Consider the following 24940-nt stretch of genomic DNA (forward strand, 5'->3'; position numbering starts at 1 on the left):
ATACTGTGCTCAATGTGAATTATCTAATTTCATTCTCTGTATAGTAGCATTGCAAGAGAGGAATATTTATAGTCCATCAAGGAAATGGAGGTTTAGTGAGGTTAAATAACTTGCACAAAGTCCCCTAGCTCATAAATGACACAGTTGGAACTTGAACCACTCTTTGTTTGGTTTCAAACCCCAGTCCTTACAAACATATTAAGAATCAGTTAATGAGAAATACCAAACTCATGCAAAAACTTTGAACAACCAAATGATATAATTATCACTGTTAAACAATTACATATATGTGAAATATAAATATAAACATATTCTCCAAGATCTGGCTTCAAAACTCTCCATTTTATTCTTAATTTTAAAATAAAAAAAAATAATAATCTCTATATCCAATGTGGGGCTCAAACTCACAACACCATGATCAAAAGTCACATGCTCTACTGACTGAGCCAGCCAGGTGCCCCCAAATTCTCTATTTTAAATTAAACTAGTGAACACCAAAGTTATTTTTTTTCCAGTGGAAATCTAAAATCTTTCCAAGTTTTCTTTACAGGTTAATAAAGATCTCTAACTTCTAAACTGCAATGACTGGCTTCAAATTCAACATTATCTGTTTTTTTTTTTTTTGTTTGTTTGTTTGTTTTTAAAGACTTACTCATTTAATTGAGAGAGAAACAGAGAGTGAGTGAGCATGTAAGCATGGGGAAGTACAGAGGGAGAGGGACAAGCAGACTCTTCCCCTCAGACTCCTGCTGAGCAGGGACAGACTGAACGTGGGTCCCAAGACCCTGAGATCATGACCTAAGCCAAAGTCAGATGCTTAACTGAGTCACCCAGGTACTCCTCAACATTATCTTTTAGATTAGATTCATGGGGAGGGAAAAAACTTCACAGTGAAATGATAACCTGGAAGAAAATATTTGCAACAAATGTAGCTAACAAAGAGTGAACATTATTAATACACGAAGAACCCCTGAAAAATTAACGAGATCAAGACACACAAAACTCAAAAGAAAAATAGCTTAAGAACATGAAGAGCTGGTTCCCAGAAAAAGAAGCACAAAATTATAAAGGGTAGCTCAAACCATTACTAAATAAATGTATAACTAAACAAAATCAGCTCATCCATCAGATTGGTATATTCCTTATTTATTTATTTATTTATTTATTTGACAGAGAGAAATCACCAGTAGATGGAGAGGCAGGCAGAGAGAGAGAGGGAAGCAGGCTCCCTGCTGAGCAGAGAGCCCGATGCGGGACTCGATCCCAGGACCCTGAGACCATGACCTGAGCTGAAGGCAGCAGCTAATCCACTGAGCCACCCAGGCGCCCCTGGTATATTCCTTTTCAGAAAATAATTTAAAATATGTATTATTCTTTGACCTAATGATGCCGCTTCCAGTATCTATCACATTTATGTAAGCATGGCCATTTGTATAATTCTTTATAATATTAAAACCAAGAAATAACCTACAAATCATGTGTAGAGTGCATATGTATGTGGGGGTGTGTGTGTCTAAAATTATTTTAATTGCAAAAAAAGTAGGTTTTTTAGGTTAATATGTACAGCTTGATTCCCCTGGTTTCATACTTATGTTTTTGTACTTATAAGAAAATGTGGATAGAAATATAGATAGATAGATAGATAGATAGGAAGGAGATCAATTTAACTGTGGGGACAAGTTGGGAAGGACATGCCCCAGGCTGTCACACTGTGAAATGAGATGAGGTAAGCTAAGGGAATACTTCTTTATTTTTATTTTTAAAGTTTGTGATATAAGATAGAGTACATTTCATGTTTTTATTGACTTTGGTATTTCATAAATGAAACCAGTTTAAAATAAAAAGAAAAATATCATTGGTTTTCATGATTAACTATGAATCTAAAGTTATAAAAATCTTGGATCCATATAGGTCCATTTAACAATTTTCCTTTATTGCAACAGGTACAGGTGGAACATTTTTGTTATATGTAGATAAATAAGAAATACATAAAAATTTCTCCCAATTCTCATAATCCTCCCAACGAGGTAGAGTACTATTCTATTACATAATGGTTCTAGAAGACCATACTATTTCCTGTTAATTTCTAGTCTCTACAAAGTTTTGAGTGCCATCACAAAAGCAATGGCTCCATGAATCAGTAACTGAGTGGTAATTTTTTATAATTTTTTAAAATGTATATAATACTCCTTAAAAATTATCATAGTCTTGAAAATTGTATGCCAATAAAATGGACAACCTAGATGGATTAGATAAATTCCTAGAAACATATAACCTCACAAAGCTGAATCAAAAGGAAATAGACAATTTGAATATACCCATTACTAGCAGTGAAATTGAACCAGTAACTGACAAACTCTCAAAAAACAAAAGTCCAGGACCAGATAGTTTCATAGATAAATTCTATCAAACCTTTAAAGAAAAGTTACTACCTATTCTTTTCAAACTCTTCCAAAAAAACAGAAGAGGAAGGTAAACTTCCAAATTCGTTCTATGAGGCCAGCATTACTCTGATACCAAAACCAGATAAAGACACCACTGAAAAAGAGAACCAGAGGCCAATATCTCTGATGAACACAGATGCAAAAATCCTCAAGAAAATATTAGTAAACTGAATCCAACAACACATTAAAAAAAAAGTCATTTACCACAATCAAGCAGGATTGATTCCTAGGATGCCAGGGTGGTTCAATATTTGCAAATCACTCAATGTGATGTATCATATCAACAAGAGAAAGGATAGAAAACGTATGATCATTTATAGATGAATAAAAAGCATTTGACAAAGTACAACATCCATTCATGATAAAAACTCTCAAGGAAATAGGTTTATAGGGAACATACCTCAACATAATAAAGGCCATATATGAAAAACCCAGAAGTAACATCTACTCAATGGTAAAAAATGAGAGTTTTTCTCCTAAGTCCAAGGACAAGACAAGGATGTTCATTCTTATCACTTTTATTCAACACAATACTGGAAATCCCGGCTATGTCACTCAGACAAGAAAAAGGAATAAAAGGCATCTGAATTGGTAAGGAAAAAGTAAAACTGTCACTAATGTAGATGGCATGATACTATATGTAGAAAACTCTAACGACTTCACAAAAAACAATGACTAGAATTGAAAAACAAATTCAATAAGGTTTCAGGATATAAAATCCATATATAGAAATCAGTTGCATTTCTATTCAACAATGATGAAAGAGAAACAATTCCATTTACAAATGCACTGAAAATAATAAAGTATCTAGGAATCAGTTTAACTAAGGAGGTAAAAGGCCTATACCCTGAAACCATAAAACACTGATGAGAGGATCTGAAGATGACACAAACAAATGAAAAGATATTCCATGCTCACCAACAAAGAGAAAAATTTTGTTAAAACATCCATGCTACCCAAAGCAATCTACAGGTTCTACACAATCCCTATCAAAATACCAATGGCATTTTTCACAGAACTAGAACAAATAATTCTAAAACTTATATGGAACAAAATATCCTTAATAGCCAAAGCAATCTTGAAAAAAAGGACAAAGCTGGAGGTATCACAATCCCAGATTTCAAGATACACTCCAAAGTTGTAGTAATCAAAATAGTATGGTACCAACACAGAAATAGACACATGGATCAATGGAACAAAATAGCCCGGAAATACACCCACAAGTACATGGTCAATTAATCTATGACAAAGAAGGCAAGAGTATGCAACAGAAAAAAAAGACAGTCTCTTCAACAAATGGTTTTGGGAAAACTAGACAGCTACACGTAAAGAACGAAATTGGACTTTCTTAGACCATAAACAAAAATAAACTCAAAGGGATTAAAGACCTTAATGTGAGACCCGAAACTCTAAAATTCTTAGAAGAAAACATAGGCAGTAATCTCTTTGACATCAGCCACAGAAACATTTTTCTAGATTTCTCTCTTTTGGCAAAGGGAAAAAAAGCAAAAGTTAACTACTAGGACTACACCAAAATAAAAAGCTTTTGCACAGTGAAAAAACCATCAACAACAAAAAAGACAACCCATCAAATGGGAGAAGATATGTGCAAATGGTATATCCAATAAAGAGTTAATATTCAAAATATATAAAGAACTTGTACAACTTGGCACCGAAAAATATAAATAATCCGATTTAAAAATGGGAAGAAGACACGGACAGACATTTTTCCAAAGAATATATGCAGATGGCCAACAGACACATGGAAAGATGCTCAACATCATAATTCCTCGTCATTGGGGAAATGCAAACTAAAACCACAATGAGATATCCCCTCACCCCTGTCAGAATGGCAAAAATTAAAAATGCAAGGAACAAGTGTTAGTGTGGATGTGGAGAGAAAGGAACTCTTTTGAATTGTTGGTGGGAACACAAACTGGTGCAGCCACTGTGGGAAACAGTATGGAGGTTCCTGAAAAAATTAAAAATAGAATTACCATAATTCTACTCCTGGATATTCACCCAAAGAATACAGAAACACTAATTCAAAAAGATAATATACACCCCTATGTGTATTGCAGTTTTATTTACATTAGCCATGATATGGAAGCAACACAATTATTCCTTCATAGATGAATGGGTTAAGGAGGTTTTTTATATATATATATTATATATATATATATATATAATATATATATGAGTGATGGACTATTACTCAGCTATAAAAAAGAATGAAATCTCACCACTTGCAATGACATGGAGGGTTCTAGAGAGTATAATGCTAAGTGAAATCAGTCAGAGAAGGCAAACACCATATGAGTTCACTCACATGTGGAATTTAACAAAACAAATGAAAAAAGAAAAAAAGAGACAAACCAAAGGACAGACTCTTAAATATAGAGAAAAAACTGGTGATTACTAGAAGAGAGGTGGGTGGGGGGAATGGGTGAAACCGGTGAAGGGGATTAAGAGTATACTTACTATGATGGACACAGAGCAATTATGGAAGTGTTGAATCATTGTACTATACATTTGAAACTGTATAGTAATAATACTGTATGTTTACTGTATTAAAATTAAAAATATATAACAATAAAAAATTTTTAAATCAAATAAAAGTATCATAGTCTTAGCATATGTCCATACAAGATATTTGTAGCAGTATTATTTATAAGTAAAAAAATGAAAACATTAACTGATGAATGAATAAACAAGATGTCGTCTATCCACACAATGGAATTTTATTTGGCAGTAAAGAGGAATGAAGTACTGACACCTGTTACAACATGGATGAACATTATGCTAAGTGAAAAAGGCCAGTCACAAAGAAGTACATATTGTACGGTCTCATTCATATGAAATATCCAGAACTGGCCAGTTTACACAGACAAAAGTAGATTAGCGGTGGCTTGGGGCTGTGGAAGAGGGTAGGAAGAAGGTGGGAAGTGACTCCTAGTGGGTACTAGGTTTCTTCGTAGAGTGATGAAAACGTTTTAAAATTCAATTTATGGTGATGATTGTACAACTCCTTTATACTCAGAACCAATGAATTGTGCACTTTAAATGGGTAAACTCTTATGGTATGTAAATTATACTTCAATAAAGCTCTTTTAAAAAGTCTTAGTGAAGTGTTTTATCAATGCTAGCACAGCTGTAAATGAGACGAGTTTTAGAGGATTTGTCCTTTTTCTTTTGTGTTGCCAACTGTCTTCTCTGTATCACCACACTCCTACATTAAAACCCAGAAAGACTGTGGTTGATTGTGATTCTCTTTATAGAGAATTTCCACCCCCCCCAAGTGGGTTTTGAACCTATTTGGTTGATACCTTTCCTGAATCAGCAGCCCACAAATGAAGATAAAATGAAATGCTGTACCTACCTTCAATAATATGTTTTCTTGACAACCCTCTTTCCGTTTCAGCTCTAACAAGAAAAAGAAGCAAATGACTTTGAGTGGGGGTGTGCTTTTTTTTAAATTGCTGTTACAAAAGTACAGAAGAATAATCACTCTAAATTGAATTGCTAATTTTATACCCTATTCTTGGCAAATTCTACACCACCGGTTGAGGAGAGAAGCCTGGTGAGCCATGCACTGAGCCCCTTTTCTTTGCAGACCCCAGCTGATAAATTAACTATTACTCTCATCACATGATATCATTAATAACTCAGCCATGCGTGCCCCGTCCATATATACTGTGACATAAGGCTCAATCTTCCCACCTCACCCTCAACTCAACCCAAACCATGCTCACCCCTAAAAAAGCCTTGACATAAGTTTGTGAGCTGCCCATAAGTTTTGCTTTTCTGAGAAAGGAAGCACATTTGGAAGTGCCTTTTGACTTGCAAAAGAAATTTAACAATTACTTTCTGTTAAAATGTGATGTCAGTCTTTCTTACATTAGTATCCGAAGAAGACAAACATTTAATTAGGACTTTTGTCTTTCCCAACCATCCTCACATTCTGGCCAATTAGAAAGAAATATGGTTCCTGAGTTTTAAAGTGTTCATGAAATATTTCTTCAACATCACTCTCTGTGGCCACCTCTTTTTAAAACACAGTATTTCACCATCTGCCTTTGTTGATTTTGAATCTTTTATAAAAGCATTAGATGGTATTGGATGCAGCACTCCACTACGTAATGGGTCTTGGGGATTGTCTTCCTCCCTGTTGATTTCTTAAGTATAGGCACGGCTTTCAGTACCATTGCAAAAACACCGAGTAACAGCACCATGAATCAGAGCAGAGACATAGCAAATCTACCTTTCTCAGAAGCACCATGTTGCCTGAATATTTAGAGGTGTTAAATAAAAATCTACAGTCCATCTTTCTGTCTTCATGGTCATCATAAACAGGCTCAAAAATAGCAAGATGATATGAGTGTGTGTATGGGGGGGTATTTACATACATGTACACTTTGATTAGAAGATTCCTAAGGAACTGTCTTCTGTCTCCAATTTTGTTTTCAACTGCTCCCTCTCCATTATAGGGAGGTAAATAAGGTTTTGCTGGTTTGTGTTTGTTTTTGTTATTTGTTAAGACTCCATGGAAATATTTGTGATTTCCATGAAAAGGTATGTGATAGCCAGACTTTTAAGTTCTGCTGAATTGTGTAAATACCAGTTCAAACACCAGTAGGCTTATCAGAGGCCAATTTGCCCTGTGAAATTTGCTTGCCTCCCACAACAGAGGAGGACCTCTCTTTCATTTGCCTGCCAATGAGTGATATGGTAACTTCCTGTTACTCTCCAAAAGGCAGTCCTCTTGATCAACATTCTCACGCCTTCTGCTGAAATGACCAAGACTCACATATGGGGCCAGACAAGATACTTTTATCTTCACATTCCATGGAAGTCTTTGGGTTTTGGCAGATTCGAATAGCTTTTCTTCTGTGATGCTATGTGCTTGTTTTCTTTTCCGAAAATTTGAACTCTATTTTGGAAATGGTTCTAAGTATGAGGCCGGTATTGGAAGATCTCCAAGAATTACTTAGTAACAAGTGGCCACATGCTTTACACTAAATTTCTTTGGGGCATCTCGCTAAAATTGAATCCTAGGCTAATTGCTACTTTCTTCAAGGCAGAAAAAATAATCTTTCTCTCCAAATCAATTAATTTTAGTACATTAGATGCAAAATGGTTGCCCAGAAGGATAAAAGCATGAACTACTAGTTGTTTCCTGTCAAGCAAAGCAAAGAAAAGGTATTTAACTTACTTTCCACCCCAGTAGAGTTTGGTTGTTATGACCAGGCTGGACCTCCTATATGTCAGACAAACAGAAATATTAAATAAATTGTTGGGTTTTTGCACTGAGTCGTATTATTATACCACCAGAAAGAATTTATTGTACTTCCCATTAAAAAAAAAAAAAAACAAAACTGGTAAAGAGATAAATTTGTTAATTCATGTCACTGAAATATTGGGACAAAGGGAAGCTGATGAGTGGGTATGTGAAGTCAGATCCTAGATAAGAGGTTGGAGGGGAATGACCTTTACCTGGAAAGGCAGGTGGAGGAAGCTGATGGGGGGGTTGGTGAAGAGGGCTAATGGGAGGTATGGAGGGGCAGGAATGGTTAATGAGAGGATGAGTGAGAGGATTTAAAGGATGAACTGCTTTAGCAGCACCCATTAACGCTTATTTAGCATCTGACATAACACTCATTGAGTGTGAGCTTTCCTGGGGCTCAGTCCATACTCTGCCAAGGACCATGGACCTTAGCGGCTCTGAATTATTCTGCTTTCCAGCTGTGACAGTCACAGGCAGTAACTGACAGCAGGGAGAGAGGAATGATAGAGTAGTCAATCAATAGGAATAAATTTTCTTTGAGTGTTTCATTAAATGGAAACGTTATTTTAGGAAAACAGTCCTAAAGTTCTTAACTCAAGGTCTGAACCACTTTACTCGGAAGGGAATGAGATGTGGAAATCTCATCAGCAAATTTATTGCGTTCTCCAAACCACACCCAAGAGCAGGAAAAGGCCATGGTATCATCACGATGGTGGAATAGGAAAGGTGTCTTGAGAACTACAGTCACATAATTTACAATCAGGAGCCAGATCTCAGTATGATTTAGCTTCTCCAGGTCTGTAATTCAATTGAACTGGTCGAGGAAAAAAAAATCATTTGAGATTCAAAGGTTACAGCCAAACTTTGGGACTATTTGAGATAAGGCATTTATAATTCCATCAGCCGAGGAGCCGATGCCTTGGGGCCGAGAAATAAGAGCCTCACAAGATGAATGATAACCAATGGGGAACACGGGTGACAATTCTGACAGCTTGGCTGCAACCGGAAAAATTTGTAGAAAATGTCAGCAACCCCATCCCACGGAAGTTAATTCCCTGAAAAGTAATTTGAATCACTGTAACGGAAGCTCTACACATCCCTGTGTCTAGATTACACACTGCGGAAGGCCTGACGCACTTTCCAGGTTAATCCATCAACCTCACGATACCTAGTGTGACAGCAATCTGCCCCAAGGGAGCCAGGTCTCCTTTAGCAAACATTTTCACAGCTTCAAGAAGAGGCCGGATGGAATATCATAAAAAATGAATGCGGTCCTCTCGATGATTCAGAGCGGCTGGGTTGGCCAGAGCTGTACATCCTCGCCAATACTATCAGAGACTTGGTTCTTTTTTTTTCTTTTTTTCCAAAGTTAGGTTTTGTGGAAAATGTCTGGGCTCCATGGGTATGCACACTAACATGCATGTTCCGGTAGGAAGAGCAGCCAGCAATACCAGCCAGTCATCACCGACCGTCATGGCGGCACTTCCTGCAACTCTTCCGAGTGGGTGGAGAATGACAAGATGAGTATGCGATACGGATCAGCACAGCTTTCCAACTGCTTTGGCACACCTCATCTCACTTTATCAGCGTGACACTTCATGAACAGTTATGTGGTCCATTATACAGATGGGGAAACTGAGACTCAGACAAGTGAAGTAACATGCTCTGGAAAACACAGTAGGCAACGGATAGTGCTGGGACTGGAAGCCAAAAATGCTAATTGAAATTGCTTTTAGAGACTCGTGCTACGGTCTTTCTTTTCACCAGCTGTATAGGAGTAGCTGTGTACTGATATCAATACTCTGTAGCATGGTGACAGCTGGGATTTTATCTATGAGACTGAAAGCTGTTTTTAAAAGATGCATGATAACCTGTTTTTTTATAGGTATATAACAGGCTCTGCAAACCACGGAGAGTGAGGGCTAGAGGCCGTCTGGGTGTTAAGGGGAAAGAGCTGCCACACGTATGCTCCCCTCCTTCCTCAGGTGTCCTCTGTCAGCCCGCCCCTCGCTGCACAGTTCATGGGGCTCTTGGTGGAATCATCTCCAGGGTCTCCGTCATGAGCTCAACTGTGCCCCCTAAAATGGCATAGTCAAGTCCTAACTCCCAGTACCTCAGAAGGTGAGTTTATTTGGAAATGGGGTCATTACAGATGTAATCAAATTAAGATGAGGTCATACTGGAGTAGGGGGAGTCCTTAATCCAATATGACCGGTGTCCTTTTAAGAAGACACACAGGCGCACACGAAGGAAGTGGCCATCTGATGGCAGAGGTAGAGGTTGGGTGCAGCCGCAGGCTCAGGAATTGGCCCATGATTGCCAGCAGAAGCCCAAAGCTAGGAAGAGGCAAGGAGGGAATCTACTCAGAGTTTCAGAAAGAGCATGGCTTGGCCCAGACCTTGATTTTGTACTTCTAGCCTCCAGAGCTGTGAGAGAACATACTTCTGTTGTCTGAAGGCACGGGGTCTGCAGCACTTGGTTCCAGGAGCCCTAAGAGAGTGGGGAGTCCCTTTTTGGGAGCTGATGGATGGACCAGCCTTCTGAGTGGGAACGGAACTCCAGCAAAGTGGAGGACTGGGCGGGGCTGTGAATATTTTTTCATATTTAAGGTTGAATATGGTTTTCTCTAAATACCCTTACAATCCCTGGAGTAGGGGAGGAGGAGCAGGGAGAGGGAGAAAGTGGGTGACCAATCTTTATTTGTTCATCTCTCCATAAATTTCTGGGTTTCCTTTTCCACCAATACTGCAGAGCTCTTGTTTATCTGGCCAAGAGCTGATCTTCTACCAGAGAGGAGGAGGACCCCAGATTGTCCCATGGTCTTCACCTGATTTTCTACTCATGCTGGGGATGAAGTGACTGTCGTGGTTGATATGCACAGTACAGTGGAGGGGGACTGCCTCCCCCCATCTTACAGGGGAGGCATTCCTCTTTACCAATGGCGTTGGCTACAGCCCGCTATGAGATAGGATGTGACCCCATCAATGACAGAAGAAGAAGTCCTTTCCTGAATGCCCAGATAAATGGGCTTCCTGCACACAGCAGAGATGCTGGCTAATTGTGTTCAGATAAGGGAGCTTTCGGCCATTTGCCACAAAGACTTCTTTCTTCATTATTTCTTTGCATCCTGACTTGTTAGTAAAATGAAGTGAGCATAGAGACATCTGCATAGATATGCAGCTTCCTATAGCTGCCTTCCTTCACCAAATTACCATAAATGGCAGGGAGAAGCCATGAAAATGCCACTTTCTTTCATGCATTGACTATCTTGTGAACATCCCTTCCTTCTCGGCTCAACCCAGTGGTAATTCATTGCGATCGATGACTCGTCAATACCCTTTGAAGCACATGGAATGAACTTGTTGGTATTTATTTTCAAACCACTATAAATCATCCCTTTACCAAGAATTGATTTTTTTTTTTTTTGACAGCCTTTTGTTCAGCTGTCATGCAATTTTATTTTCCCTTCTCTGGTACAAAATAATAACAGTGTGTTTAAAGGCAAGTACATGATTCTGGTGAATGCATTACCTCCAGCCTTTCTTCTTGATGATGCTCCCCAGAATCACTTCAGCCCTGGAAGGGAAACAGAAAATGGCTTAGGATACAGCGTCCTGGAAATGCAAGAGTCAATCCCAAACCACGAGAGCCATTCCTTGTTTGAACTCTCCGTGCCTACATGTCCCGAAAATAGAAGCTGCTCTCGGCTAGTAGCACAGTTTCTGCTGTTTCTGCTTGTGCCTGCAGAATCCGGCTCCTGGAGCATTCCAGAAGCACCTGCCAAATCCTGACATGCTGGCAGGAGACCGCCTGTGGTCCCGATACTAAGAAACAACAGAGTCATTTGGCAGTTGGGTGTTTTTGAACCACTGATCCCGTATATAAATATCCTGTTTGGCGGAGTCCAGTGGGAGTCAAGGTTTCCCTTCTAATTCCCGTGGTCTTCGGTTGTGACCAGGGAGGACAATGAGACCTGGCACGAGGGCACATTCTCCACATGGCCTGGCTGAGCCGTGAGTCCTATCTCAGAGCCCCAGCCTGCTCTGGTGTCCATGCAAAGGTTGGAGCTGGTGTGACTTCACTGGCAAAAGCAGCAAGGCTCAAACACAGTCATCTCTGTCCTCAGAGTGGGGTCTGAAATGCCTTCCTATAAAACAGACTAAATTTCTTGGCATCTCTGAGGACCCCACTTTTAATCTCTGCTCTCCTTGTGCTAGGTGGAGGGATGGGCCCGCCAATGGGAAAAGCAGCCCCAGATTCCCGGCAGAGAGAACGCCCCAGTTTCCCTCCAGTTGGGGGGTGGGCAGTGGTGAGGAACAATGACGTGCGGTTATAAAATAACAGGATGAGCTTTGGAACCAGTAGGCTGGAATCTGCTCGTTTACTCCCTTACTCAGGTAGCCAACTCACATTTCTTGATCTCTGTCACCACGCTGGTACCAGCCATCTCTGCCCTTCAGGTGGCCCGTGGCGAGGTTTTCAGTCCACTTGTCATATGGGGCCAGGGGCGGGAAGGTTTGTGTGGGCAGAGAGGACCAGAGGCAGTCAATACCCCCAACTCAAGGGATGGGGATAGAGAAAGGGAGAAAAGCAGTGCCACCAGAGTGTCATGTCAGCCATGGTCTGGGCAGACTCTTGGTACCACAAATGCCACTTGAGGGGCACAGAAAGGCCTTCAAGGCAGTGACTTACTTTCCAGCAGCATAGACTTCAGCGGTATCAAAGAGATTCACTCCACTTTCGTAGGCAATCGTCATCAGCCGTTCAGCAACCTGCAAGACGGTGTGGAGGTCGTTCAGAAAAGCCAAATGGTTTCCCAACCCAGGAAACCACTTTGTAATCCTCTGCTGGTCTTTAAGAACACCGAAATCTCACTATAACCACTCCTTGCTTTTATCAGTTGCATTACAGAAGGAAAAAGAAGAAGAAGATTCAAGATACCAGCATATATAGGGGAAAAGCTTTATAGGGCCTCAGATAGAGACCGGCCCTAAGAGATTTCCTTCAGCATTGGGATAAGTCAGCCCTCAGGAGCAGGGTGAGGTAAGGTGGGGAGATCTGTGTTTTTCACTCGGTTTGGAAGATCTGGTTTGACAACATTCTCTGCCGCATCGTCATCTCTCTGACAAAGAGTGTCAGTTGTACCACTGGCGACTCCATTTCTCTTCTTCTCTTTTCTCCAAGCCAATGGGTTTTGGCAGGGGGGTGACTCCTGACCTAAAAGCCTGTGCTTTTTCCGCTTGAGGCTTAGTGGACTGTGCTGATGAACCAGAGGTCAGACAGAGCCCTAACAGCACCCGTAGCTCAGCAAAACCCCGGCCGCAGCCAGGGAGCCACCAGCCAGTTGGATGGCAGAGGGGAGGGAGTGAGGGCATGTGCTGGCTCGGGGGATCCCGCTCCCCACCATTCAGACTGCAAATACATCCCCACGCTCCTTGTTCCTTCCTTTGTGCTGCTGGACACCAAGGGCAAGCATCCAGTAGTACCAAGAGTAAGAGTGCCAGGGTCCCTAGAAACAACACCTGGAGGGGAGGCTGTATGTAGTGAGACAGCGATAAACAACAGACCTGCTGACAGACCTACTGGTCCACTGAAAATCACACACCTCACAAGTAATTAAAATGGATTTTTCCATTACGTGTTTGATTGCAGGCTGAGGTTGCTTCATCAGCATTTCCAAGATGAAGTCTTTCCCTATTGTTTTTAAAATCGGCATATCAAGAAAATTATTAGGCTAGAAAAAGGGAGTCCACGCCAATCCTTTAGAATAATAGCTGTGTTAGAATAACTTAGTATGTGATGTGACATAACACAAGGAAAATACACGGTGCAAACCCTGGCCGATGTCATGATGGGGAAAACTATACTTGTCTTAACTTTAATTTCTACCTAGGATAAAGCCAGTTTGACTTGTGTTTATTGTGACGTGCAATTCCAGGAACCCTAATTACCTTATAGGTAAGAAAATATAAATAAAACTCTGAAAATTAAGTGCTAGAATATAGTGATACATACGTATTTATCGTAGTTATAAATATTCACATGAGTAACCAATATCTTGGTTTTATGATGAAGCCAAATCATCTTAGGAAGACACCTCCCAGAATTATCTATTGTGATATGTGGGTCCTTTTGATAATACCCGTCAAGTGACTGTTTGATATATGGTTGAATTCTCCCAGTAATGGAAATATCACCAGCTCCCAAGGCAGCACCGGTGGTAGTCAGTGAGCACGTCACAGCCGGGTCGTCCCAGGATTGACAATTTGTACCTGCTTTGTGCTGAGCTCACAGGAATCAGAGGTAAGGCAGAAAAACTGGGGAGGGGAATTCATGGCTACTGGCTTGCTTTTTCCCTCATGGAAATGGTTGAGCTCAGGCAATTCGGCAGCAGGCGGGGCTGTGGTCTGGGCTTCCCCGTCTCCTGCTTGCTGGCATTCTCTCAGCAGGGAGCGGGGGGAGGGGGTAAGTCACAGCTGTTCACTGGAAGGACAGTGGCTAAATGTCCAGTCTGCATCTGAGGTGAGGCGACTGCGGCCATTCACGACAGCTTTATTGTGCAGTTTTTAGAACTATAATTTTGAAATGATGTATTTCAGAGGCCAGCCTTGCACACTCTGACCTGGGCAAGCTGGGCTCGTTGCAGCAGAGAGCAGATACAGTAAAGAGGAGAGCAGACATGAAAGGGAAGATGGTGCCCTTAATAGTTGGCCCTTCTGCTCCTAAAGCAAAGGTATTTTTGTCTTTTTCTCCTCTGGCTGCCATAACAGGCAGTAGAAGGTCATGCAGTTGCTGGATTCAGTGGATAATTAATTTTAGATCTCCCTCCCGGTCACCTGCTTTGTATCTGACTCAAGTCTGTGGCCACGGTTTTGATATTTGTGGACTTGTCTCTGTGCCTCCTCCACACACTTTACCTGATACTCGTCAGATAGCCCTATAATGAGCCCTGTGATGACCCCCCAGAGCCTCCTTCAGAACTGGACCTATTCTCCTAGCTGCCAGGAAATTGCACTTGGCTAAAACAGTTGTCCCGCAAAAGGTGAGATCCACTTCCTAGGGCAGCCTCTCTCCAATGACTGGTCATACAAAGGCTATAAATACTCAGTCCTCCGGCCCCAACCTGGGACAACTCTGGGGCCGTCTCAGCTTTGGAGCTTCCCATGGGGTCAGCCGTGGTTACTGTTAAGACTGCACTGGGGCCCAACTTTCTAATAACTGTTCTGTATGCTAATCTCCAGCATGGTCTACTTTCCAGGGAATCCCCCATGGGACAAACTCTCTATGGTGACCTATGCCCAATCCTGGGAATGGGCATTTAGACAGGTGAGAATGTGCAGATAAGGCTCCTATTCTCTGGATCTAATAAATAACACTGGTGAACTTGGAAGCAGTGGGAAAGACTGTCTGTTCCCCCAAGGTTCTCCTTAGGAATGACAGTAAGAAGATGGTAAGTTCTGGGCCAGGCATTTGGTTGAACATTTCATAAACATCATTTCATTAATCTTAATTGTAATCCTGCTGAGTAGGGGCGATCCCCTGCATTTTACTGATGTGGCAACTGTTAGTAAATGGTAGTAAATCTAGTGGCAGAGGGGGCTGGATCCCACTGAGTGTATCTGCTCAGACATACTATCCCAGACTCCTCAGTGGTGTTGCAGGTAGACAAAAAGGAATCAGAGGGCTTGATAACGTGGTCCTTGGGGAGTTATTGATGCTTGATGCCCACGTGACTCACTTATGCCATGAAGATATTCCTTAAAGGCCAGGATAAGAATATCACCGCTTTGAATGTGTCGACAAAGATTTAGAGGAATTCTATGATAAATAAACTCTTATAGCTGCCATTATTGGGTGTCTGCTACCCACCAGTCAGAGAGCTGTATAAACACCTCATGGGTAAAATGTGGTTAATCCTTTCAACGGACCTCCAAGGTAAATGTTATCATTCTATTTCACATCAGAGGACCTGGGGTTCAGAGAGGTTGGATCAACTTGCCCAAGGCGCTGTGACCAGCCGGGACTGAAAGGTCCCAGGCTAGGAAGGAAAAGTCCCTACAATCTAGGATGAGTTGGTCACTCTAGGTGGAGCCAAAATACACACACACACACCCCACAGCAATGAAATCTTTCCATAAAGCAACTGAATACTAAAGCCAAATTGTTTCTTCTCTAACAACTGTGCTTGCATATCTCATAGACTGACAATCTCAAGGGCTGCTAATAGTCTAAGTGTGAAAAATACAAGAAGTCAAATTATCTTTGACTCAGTCTTAACCATTTCCTTATTAAACAATAGGACCCCCAAGAAAAATACTCCCACTGCACAGCTTTACACTTTCTTTGGTCACCAAAATGGAAGCCAAAGGTACTTACCTCATCTGAGATTTGACCTCCAAATGTCACCCATGTTCCTAGAAAAGAATAAATATTTGCACTTTATTTATAAGCATTTTTCTAATATTATGCATAATGAGAGGAAACACTTTTTCACTCCTTTGCTAGGTCATTCACAAAGGTTTCCAGGGGGCCACATTGGGTATCTGGAAGAAGTCCAGCCTTCCTCCTGCCCTCAGTGAACACTCCAGTGGGGGTCTGTAACCCTCTTCACTCAAAGGACTCATATGCTAATTGAAGCCCTGCCCTACAGATTGATGTTTCTTCTGATGTAGGACCACAAAAGATCGGGTGCAAGAATGCAGTTCTACCAAGTCTGTTTTGGCTCCATATGAATTGTGGTGAAGCCACCAGTTCTGAAGGTATAAGAGAGAAGATACATGAAGCCACCATTTCTGAAAAGGAATGGTAGAGCCCTTGTGTTACAGTTCTTCCCTTCTTGACCTCCAAGAAGGGACTCCGCTTTGTATTCCCTCTCAAAAGGAATCCTCTCAGATGTCCCTCCAGTCCCCATGCAAGCCCCAGGAGGTGACACTTCAGCAGGTTCTCTGTTCCAACCTGCTACTTCAGAATGGAAATCTTTATTGGTTTGGAGGTGGAGGCAAGGGCTGGAGTGGGGATTGGGAGGGCAGGGGGAGAGAGGCACAACCAGCAGCCAAAGATTTGTATTTGTAAAACAAGAGGGAAGCAGACACTGGCTCTGGCCAGGCCAGTTTATAGTCCTTGCAATCATTCATTCCCTCCTTGATCCGTTTTTTTTTTGTTTGTTTGTTTTTGTTTTTGTTTTTAGCCTGAATGACATGCCTGGCAAAGACATTACACCCAGGTGCCAGGGACAGTGAGGTGACCGACCTAATTCTTCTCTCCCAGGAGCTCACAGTTTCCAACACTACGAAGCCAGATTGAGGCAAACCCAAGTCAGTAAGGGAGGGAGCGCTCTACCTAGACTAGAGGGAGGTGGCCCTCCAGAAAGACTTCTTGGGAGAGGTGACACTTTGCTTGAGTTGCAAGGGAGATAGCGGAGTGATGAAGGAAGGAACGGGCAATCTAGGTGCAGGTAGGAGCCCAAGGGAGATAAAGGGGTGGGGGCCATCAGCAGGGGCTGACAAGCTGTGGTGGGCCATGGAGCAGAGTGAGAAGACACGATGCAGAGAAGCGGGAGGTGGGGGGTGCTGAAGGGAGGGGAAGGATGGAGAGCCAGGGAACCACCGATACTTGTGGCGCATACTAAGAAATGCGTGGAGTTGTATGTGCTGCATTTCCCAACAGTCAAAGTTAGCATTTATGAACAGCTTACAAATGCTGACAGCATGCTGAGAAACGTGTGTACTTTTATTTCTAATCATCTTAGCAAACTTCCAAGCCAACCATATTATCCCTCCTTCCAGAAGAGGAATCTGATGTCAACCAGCCTTTAAAAAGAGAAATACCCAGGATTCCCCAAACAGGCCTGGCTTCAAGAAGGATATCCGTTTCATAGCATCTCACTGCCTCATTAGACTATTTCCAAATTAATTATGGCATTTGGATTCTATAGTCCCTAGAAACAGCCTGGTGGAATTGTACCTTTTCTCTTCTTAGTTTTCAGGAACTATAACAAAAATAGGATACAAATTATTTTACTGTTCTACTCAACATCCCCAGAGATTACAGATGGGCAGCCCATTCTTGAAGACCCGTGTTGCCTGGCTAGAACAATGCTGACCCTTTTGGCATTTTAATAAATTTTGAATAAGGTACAATTATTTAAATAATTAGGAAATTTTTCCTTCAAGTGTCTCATTTCCAGCTTCTTTAACAACAGAAGGCTGGTGTCCTCCACAAGGCAGACATGCCCTGAATCAGAGGGGTAGTGCCCTCTGGGTAAGGATTATGCACTCCCTAGTTCGTGAAAGTCCACGTACCTTCCTTTGGCTCCGATACTGAAATCAAATAGCAGTTATTAGGTACTGCTGTTTTTCTTACTGTAAAGTTAAGGAAAAGGTAAGCTTATGCATCTCCTGAGAAAGAGAGATGATTACTAAAAAAGAGAGAGAGCGAGAAGAGCACTTTTGAAGAGTTTTTGGGGTTGAACAGGAAGACTGTCCCAACAAAGAATGTGTGCCTAGAAAAATGACAACTTAAGGCACCATAAAAAAACAGCCAGCACTGGTATATGAAGATAGACGTTGAAAAACTTAATGGACTGAAAAAACAGTAATGTTTGTTTTTGAATGCGAATAAAACAAGTGATCTCTGTGAAATGTAGTTCTCTATTAAAGAAAAAACTGCCTGGGCATCAAAACCTTTTTACAGACAATGCTTTTTATAAGAATCTCTTTTGAATGCAGCAGAAATTATGTGTCTAGAGCATAAACACGCATTTGCAAACATTAGCGTAACCAGAAACATTGTAGCTCAGCATATTAAAAAATACGGTTGAGAACTTTCAGGATCAGTTAAATTATTGGTGGCACTTTCTGTTGCAGCCAATGAGAATGTGGATGAAATCATAGCAGACCATTAGTTATATTTATCTGTGATGTGGGGAGAATTTTGGAGGGGTCAATGAACTTTTAGACAAGGTGTCCCTAAAAGGCAAAATATCAGGAAATGGTTTACTTTGTGATGAGAAAGTACGCAGATCATTGGCTGTAGAATGCACTGTTCTAAATTATAAGTGTTACCGGGACTAGGCTTTCACAGAGGGCAGGGTTGATGTTGGCTTTGTCAAGCAACAGACCCAGAGTGGTAGTATTTTGTATGGGCACTGTACCTAAGTCCGTTAATTTCATCACTCATTAAGAATCGCTTTGGGCGGGGCGCCTGGGTGGCTCAGTGGGTTAAGCCACTGCCTTCAGCTCAGGTCATGATCTCAGGGTCCTGGGATCGAGTCCCACGTCCGGCTCTCTGCTTAGCAGGGAGCCTTCCCCCTCTCTCTGCCTGCCTCTCTGCCTACTGTGTTCTCTCTCTGTCAAATAAATAAATAAAATCTTAAAAAAAAAGAATCGCTTTGGGCTAAAAAGCTGAAGTGGGACAAGTAATTAGTACCACGAATTAACTATTGTTCTGTATCTTGGAGAAAAATCAGGTCAGTGTTTGGTTGATAAATTTCCTGGCTTACTTAGGCTGTGATACTGAAGAGGTTTCTTTTAACAGTTCCTGTCATCAGAGGATATGGTCTTATCTCCTCTTAACAGCAAAGACTGGCTCAAAGTTGAAAGCTTCTTACTGATACTACAATTCATTTACATCTTCTATTTTTCTATGGGTGCATTTGCAAGTATTTGTACAAATGTCTCATTGGCTTCTCTCAGTCCTGACAAAATCAGAATCTTTGGGAAATTCACTTGTTTAGGAATAATGTGATCCCCTTTCTTATGCTGAAATCAGTTTCCAGAAATGAAAATAATTAAAAATAATTTTAAAATAGCTTGAAATTCATTCTCCGAAGCTGGACCATTGAATACTGGATTTCCAACTTTATGAAAAGAAATTAACATTATTTAGCTTACCTCTATTAGTTTATTTTTACCCTGCTTTTTAATTTAAGTAATGGAGCCAAAGGCAGGGAGCCCAATGTGGGGCTTGAATTCACACCTGAGATTAAGACCTGAGCTGAGATCAAGAGTCAGATGCTTAACTAACTGAGCCACCCAGACACCCCAGATAATTTTTGTTGGTACAAGGGAAGGGCTATGATTTAAAGTTATTGGACAGTAGTACAAAATGTTATTGAAGGCTGAATGTGATAATATTGAAAGCTGAGATTACACACACATCTTGGAGGAATCCCCTCAGTGAGCAGGACCATTTACAAAGATGTGATCCACATCGGGAGAGCCTTTGCTTAGGAGAAGATTTATTCCAAAATGAATCTGAGAAAACCACCTCCCACCCCTGAGTTGAAGCATTTAACGCTATATTCTGTATATCACAGTGAAAAAATACAGAGCCTGATTGATTCTATAGATCAGAATCTACAGATTCTGACTGGTTCAGAAGAAATACATGTCAGGCTTCAGATTTCAAATCGAAGCAGTAATGAATTATGAAAAAAAACAGGAATAATTGTTTTTCTTTTCCATTTAGCTAAAAATTTTTAATACAGGTGGAATATGGACATTGTATATAAATTATATAAATATATAAATGTATATATTAAGTTGCATACCTTTTGACATAGTTTCTCATTCTTACAACATTGTTTTAGGTCTGCTGCTACCTCCCTGGTCCTTTTGACATTTCCTACTTTTATCTTACAGTTATTTGCTGATAAACTTTTATATCTTTTACTAGGGTGTAAGCTGTCTGAGGGTTAAGATTTTATTCCATTCATCCTAGGTCCACAGCCCTAGAATAGAAGTAAGTCCTTACTGGATAATCAATACGTCTTGGTTAATTTGGATTGAATTGCCTTCTTGACTTCTAATCTAAAAAATACTGGGATAGTTTCCCACCAAACAAACATGTTTATTTTGACTTATGGTAACATGAGTAATGCTTGTCAACCGCTCTGCGAGTCCCCAGGTGATTGAGGTGTTTCTCCTTGTCTCCAGGGACCCACCCAGCTGAACCCCCTCCTGGAGAAGGACAAGGGAAAGTCTATCTCTCTGGCCCCCAGACCTCCAATGAGGAGGGGGTAGAACAGCATAAGCAGAGTTCACCAGCTGCCCCCAAAAGAAGAGCTCCCACTTACAAACAGGGCACGTACCCTTCTGCTGGGGAGAGATGGAGCAGCAGCCTTCCAGACAGGAGAACGCTTGAATGATTTTACTCTTTACTGCTCCCCTCCAGAAGATATAAGGTGGTTTGTTAGTTAATAGGATTCTTAAAAATCCTCTGTGACATGTTTCCTCATTTTTCTGCCTCTAATAAGAGAGAACATGCCTTCTTGAGACCTACAACGGCGTATGATTATTTCACTGTGAAATCTCAAATTAGTGGGATATTACTTAGAAGATAATTTTACTAAACTGACACTTGTTATTTCCAGCCTTTTAAAAGCAGAGTAGAAAGAGAACTTTGAATTGTGTCTTCTGATAAAACTCCTTTGTATACCAGGGAGCATATGCTTTGGAAATCTGTTTGTATCCAGTGCATATAGCTACTATGACACAGAAAAATGACTGAACCAGAAAAAAAAAAAACTGTTTTGCACATGCATGCATGTGTATGTGTGTGTACACACACACACACACACACACACACACACACACCCTATCTCAGCCAGTTAGTTGCCTTGTTGGTGGTTTATAGGGTAATTGCTTCTTGTCATTCATTCAGGAAACATGTTTATCATTTAAACAACCTCCTTGCTTGAGTATGAAGAGATATTTATTTATTATTAAATCCAATTAGCCAACATAGAGTAGAGTACATCATTAGTTTTTGGTGCAGCGTTCAATGATTCATCAGTTGCGTCTAAAACCCAGTGCTCATCATATCACGTGCCCTCCTTAATGCCCATCACCTGGTTACCCCATTTTCCCACTGCCCTCCCCTTCCACAGCCCTCCATTTATTTCCCAGAGTCCAGAGTCTCTCATGGTTTGTCTCCCTCTCTGATTTCTGAAGAGCTATTTAGACGTTTCGATGCAATAATGTCTGTTCATGTAGGCTACCTCCTTGGCCCTTGAACATTTATATCATCCTAACACAGTTATCAAAAATCGGGATATTTAAAACAAACAAAAATAAAAGCAGGATTTTAACATCAGTACTGCACTGGTAACTACATTGCAGACCCTTTCTGAATTCCAGTGTCTTTTTCTGTCCCAGCATCCAATGCAGGATCCAACTTTTGCCTTTAGTCATCACATCTCCTTGGGCTCCTCTGCTCTATGATGGTTCCTGAGTTTTCCCTCGTCTTTCCTGACCTTGACACTTCTGAAAAGTAACAGTCAAGCACACTGTAGAATGTCCCTCAATTGAGGTTTGAATCATTTTAAGGTTATAGATTTGGTGACTTCCTTTTCTATAGTCCAATTTGAACTTCTTATGGTTTGGATTTTTTAAAATAGCTATCAAAAAAGGAATGTGTAAACACAATTGTAATATTCATAATGCCACAGGTAATTTTTCTGTACTTTTTCATTCAATTAGCATTTATTGAGTGTACCATGTGCCAGGTTTAAATTATCAGAATATACCAGTGAACAAAACGAAAAATTATTTCTGGAGTCAGTTTAGGAAGAAAGACAAAATAATAAGAAAAATTAAAAATATAGTACTTGTTTTTGAATGTTAATATTTTGTAAGTCAATAAAATATAAAATACATAACACTTACTGATGAGCGTTAAAGGGAGTCATTTTTAGAAGGCAGGGGTAGCGTATATGAAATGTCAGGGCGTGAGTGTTGAGATTTTAGATAGGGTGGCCAAATAAAGTTCACAAAGAAAGTGGCTTTTGAAGAAAGACCCAAAACAAGTAGAAGAGCTCACCATGCAGCCATCTGGAGGAAGAGCATTCCAATTTCAGGGTGAACCGTGGGGAGCGGGGGCTTGCTTGCATGCTCAAGGTCAATAAGGAGGACCATGTGGTCAGAGAAGAAAAAGTGAGGTCCAAGGAGTCATAGAGAACAAGTCACATGGGGTCCCGTCAGTCATACGAAGGACCCTGGACAGGCCAATAAGGAATTTTGAATAGAGAAGGGACACAGCCACACGCTCTTCGAGATGTAACATCTGTAGTATGGAGGACACACCCCTGTGGCTAGTGTGATACATGAGCCCCAATTAGGAGGCTGATGGGATAACCCAGATGATGCAGGACAATGGTTTGGTCTGAGATAGTAGTAGTGAGGATGGTGAGAAGTACTTGAATTTTGGATAGCTTTTGAAGGAGAACCAACAGGGTTTGCTGATTAAAAGGATGTGGGATATGAGAGAAGTTGAAACTTGAGGGACAATACCAAGGTCAGAGGAAGAGGAGAATGGAGAACCAATTCAACACATTTCATTATGGATTGAACAATTTTTGTTTTGCAAGTAGAGCATATATCAACTCTAGGTAGTCAGAGCTGACCCAATGTCAAAGGCTATTTAATCTAGAGGTGTGTACAGTTATTAATCTGCTATATCACTGAAAAGTTTAAGGTTTGACATTCAAGGCCCAGATCTCATTAAACTTAGACAACTCATGGGACAAAACTAATGTATTTACTCCCACTAGAATAGAATTATTCCTAGAGAGAAGTGGAGCTGAAGGTAGGACCATCCCCCCCGCCCCAAACTGCATGAGAAAGCAGGAAAGCGTGTTAGTCCAGGATCAGTGCTCATTTGGGGGAGGGGCACCAAGCTGTTGGCCACCACCTGATATCAGTCCAGGTCCTTGCCCTGCGTGTACTTTCCTGTCTGAACTTCACGCTGAGCCTTCTGGGAATGGAACCCTTTCCCATGTCCTTGTGCCCAATAAATCCTACTTATTCCTTAACAACCAGCCTTGGAATCCAGCGCTGTGGAACACAGTTCCATAACACTTCCTCTGGTGAGTCAGAATGAGTATTTTAGGGTTTTAGGTCCTGTTCCAACCTCTTGATTTCTAGTTTCCTCACACACAAAATTCAGAACCTCAAGCTTCCTTCATCTCTATGATTTCATGATTCTGTGTTCAGACTTTGATGGAAGGAGAAGTCACCCCATTCACTCTCATCCTACTAATCTAAACAAACCACTATTCTTGTACTAACCACATTGCTCTGTGGCTACATAATTTATTTTCTCCTTTGACTTCCCCATCAACTGTCCCAAGGGAAAGGCCAAGTTTAATTTAATTTTTCATCTTAGTCCCTGAAGTGGAAGCTACTACACACAGTAGGTACCTAATAATCATTTATTAAATCAGTAAACGTGTTCAAACTACGGACATTCCAGTCCTAGGAAGAAGGGTTGTCTAACCCAGAACATGGGCAGCATGTCGGTTGTTTCCCTCTCTCATGTCCTTGGATGAGAGGTCTTGAGCTCTGGCTGTAAGTGTGCACAGCCTGGGGGACTTTGAATAGTAGCTTTAAATGGTCCCTCACCAGATCAATTAAAGCAGAACTTCTAGGGACAGGATCTTGGAATCGGAACTTTTAAAAGATGCTGAGATAATTTCAATTACAGCCAGGGTTGAAAACCATAGACTCTTCCCATGCTGAGATTTTTGTATCTCCTCTTTATCTTTAAACCTGGGTGGTCGCCACTGATCACCTAAATACGGATCTGTGCCTGTGTGCCTGGGATATAGCTCAAGGTTCTGTCTTTTTCCAACGGCGCAGACAGAACGTTCTTCCTTGTTCTGGTTTTGCATCTGTTGATGTTTTCCACAGAGCCTGGCCCTTATTTTTGGATCCAGGCTGCAGTCTGGTTTTTCATTTTTGGCTTCTAGTGTATTGCTAATGAGCATCTGGCCTGAGTTAACAAATATGATAACAACTTAGCCTTTTCTTTTCTACTTTGATTACCTCTTCTTGCAAAAACCAGTAATACCACCCCGGCTCTGGGGGAGGGGGAGAGGAGGGTGTCACACCTGCACTTTAATAAAAGAGCTTGAACCAGCTATATAAGTAGCTAAGGAAGTGGTGAAGTCCATGTGGAATGAAAGTGGGCTTTCAGACGGGTAAAGTGCAAGCAGTATTCTCATTTATGGGCACGTCTGGAAGATCTGAAGTGTTCCCACATTTTATAGATGAGGAAGTGGAGTAGTAGAGAAGTACCTTTCCACAGCTGGTTAGTTGCAGACTCTCCAAGGCCCCGGTCTCTCCCAGCCCTGTGTTGTTTTCTGTTAATGACGCCTCCCCCAAGCTCCACCACTGCTCCAGACAAGTGATGTGCGTGGTGTTTGCTCTAAATG

The 24940-nt window shown here is 41.1% G+C and overlaps 1 protein-coding gene across 5 annotated transcripts in view; it reads right to left on the reverse strand.

The window, feature by feature from the left end:
• KCNAB1 (potassium voltage-gated channel subfamily A regulatory beta subunit 1) overlaps positions 1-24940 on the reverse strand; it is a 405336-nt gene that overhangs the window by 69438 nt on the left and 310958 nt on the right. For all 5 annotated transcript variants that reach the window (XM_059163683.1, XM_059163686.1, XM_059163684.1 and 2 more), the window contains exons 3-7: positions 16105-16142; positions 12421-12500; positions 11260-11304; positions 7657-7701; positions 5824-5867 (exon numbers count right to left, since the gene is read on the reverse strand). In XM_059163683.1, coding sequence (XP_059019666.1) covers positions 5824-5867; positions 7657-7701; positions 11260-11304; positions 12421-12500; positions 16105-16142 — 252 coding nt within the window. The remainder of the gene's footprint in view (positions 1-5823; positions 5868-7656; positions 7702-11259; positions 11305-12420; positions 12501-16104; positions 16143-24940) is intronic.

Source organism: Mustela lutreola, chromosome 2 (assembly GCF_030435805.1).
Source record: "Mustela lutreola isolate mMusLut2 chromosome 2, mMusLut2.pri, whole genome shotgun sequence".
Lineage (NCBI taxonomy): Eukaryota > Metazoa > Chordata > Mammalia > Carnivora > Mustelidae > Mustela > Mustela lutreola.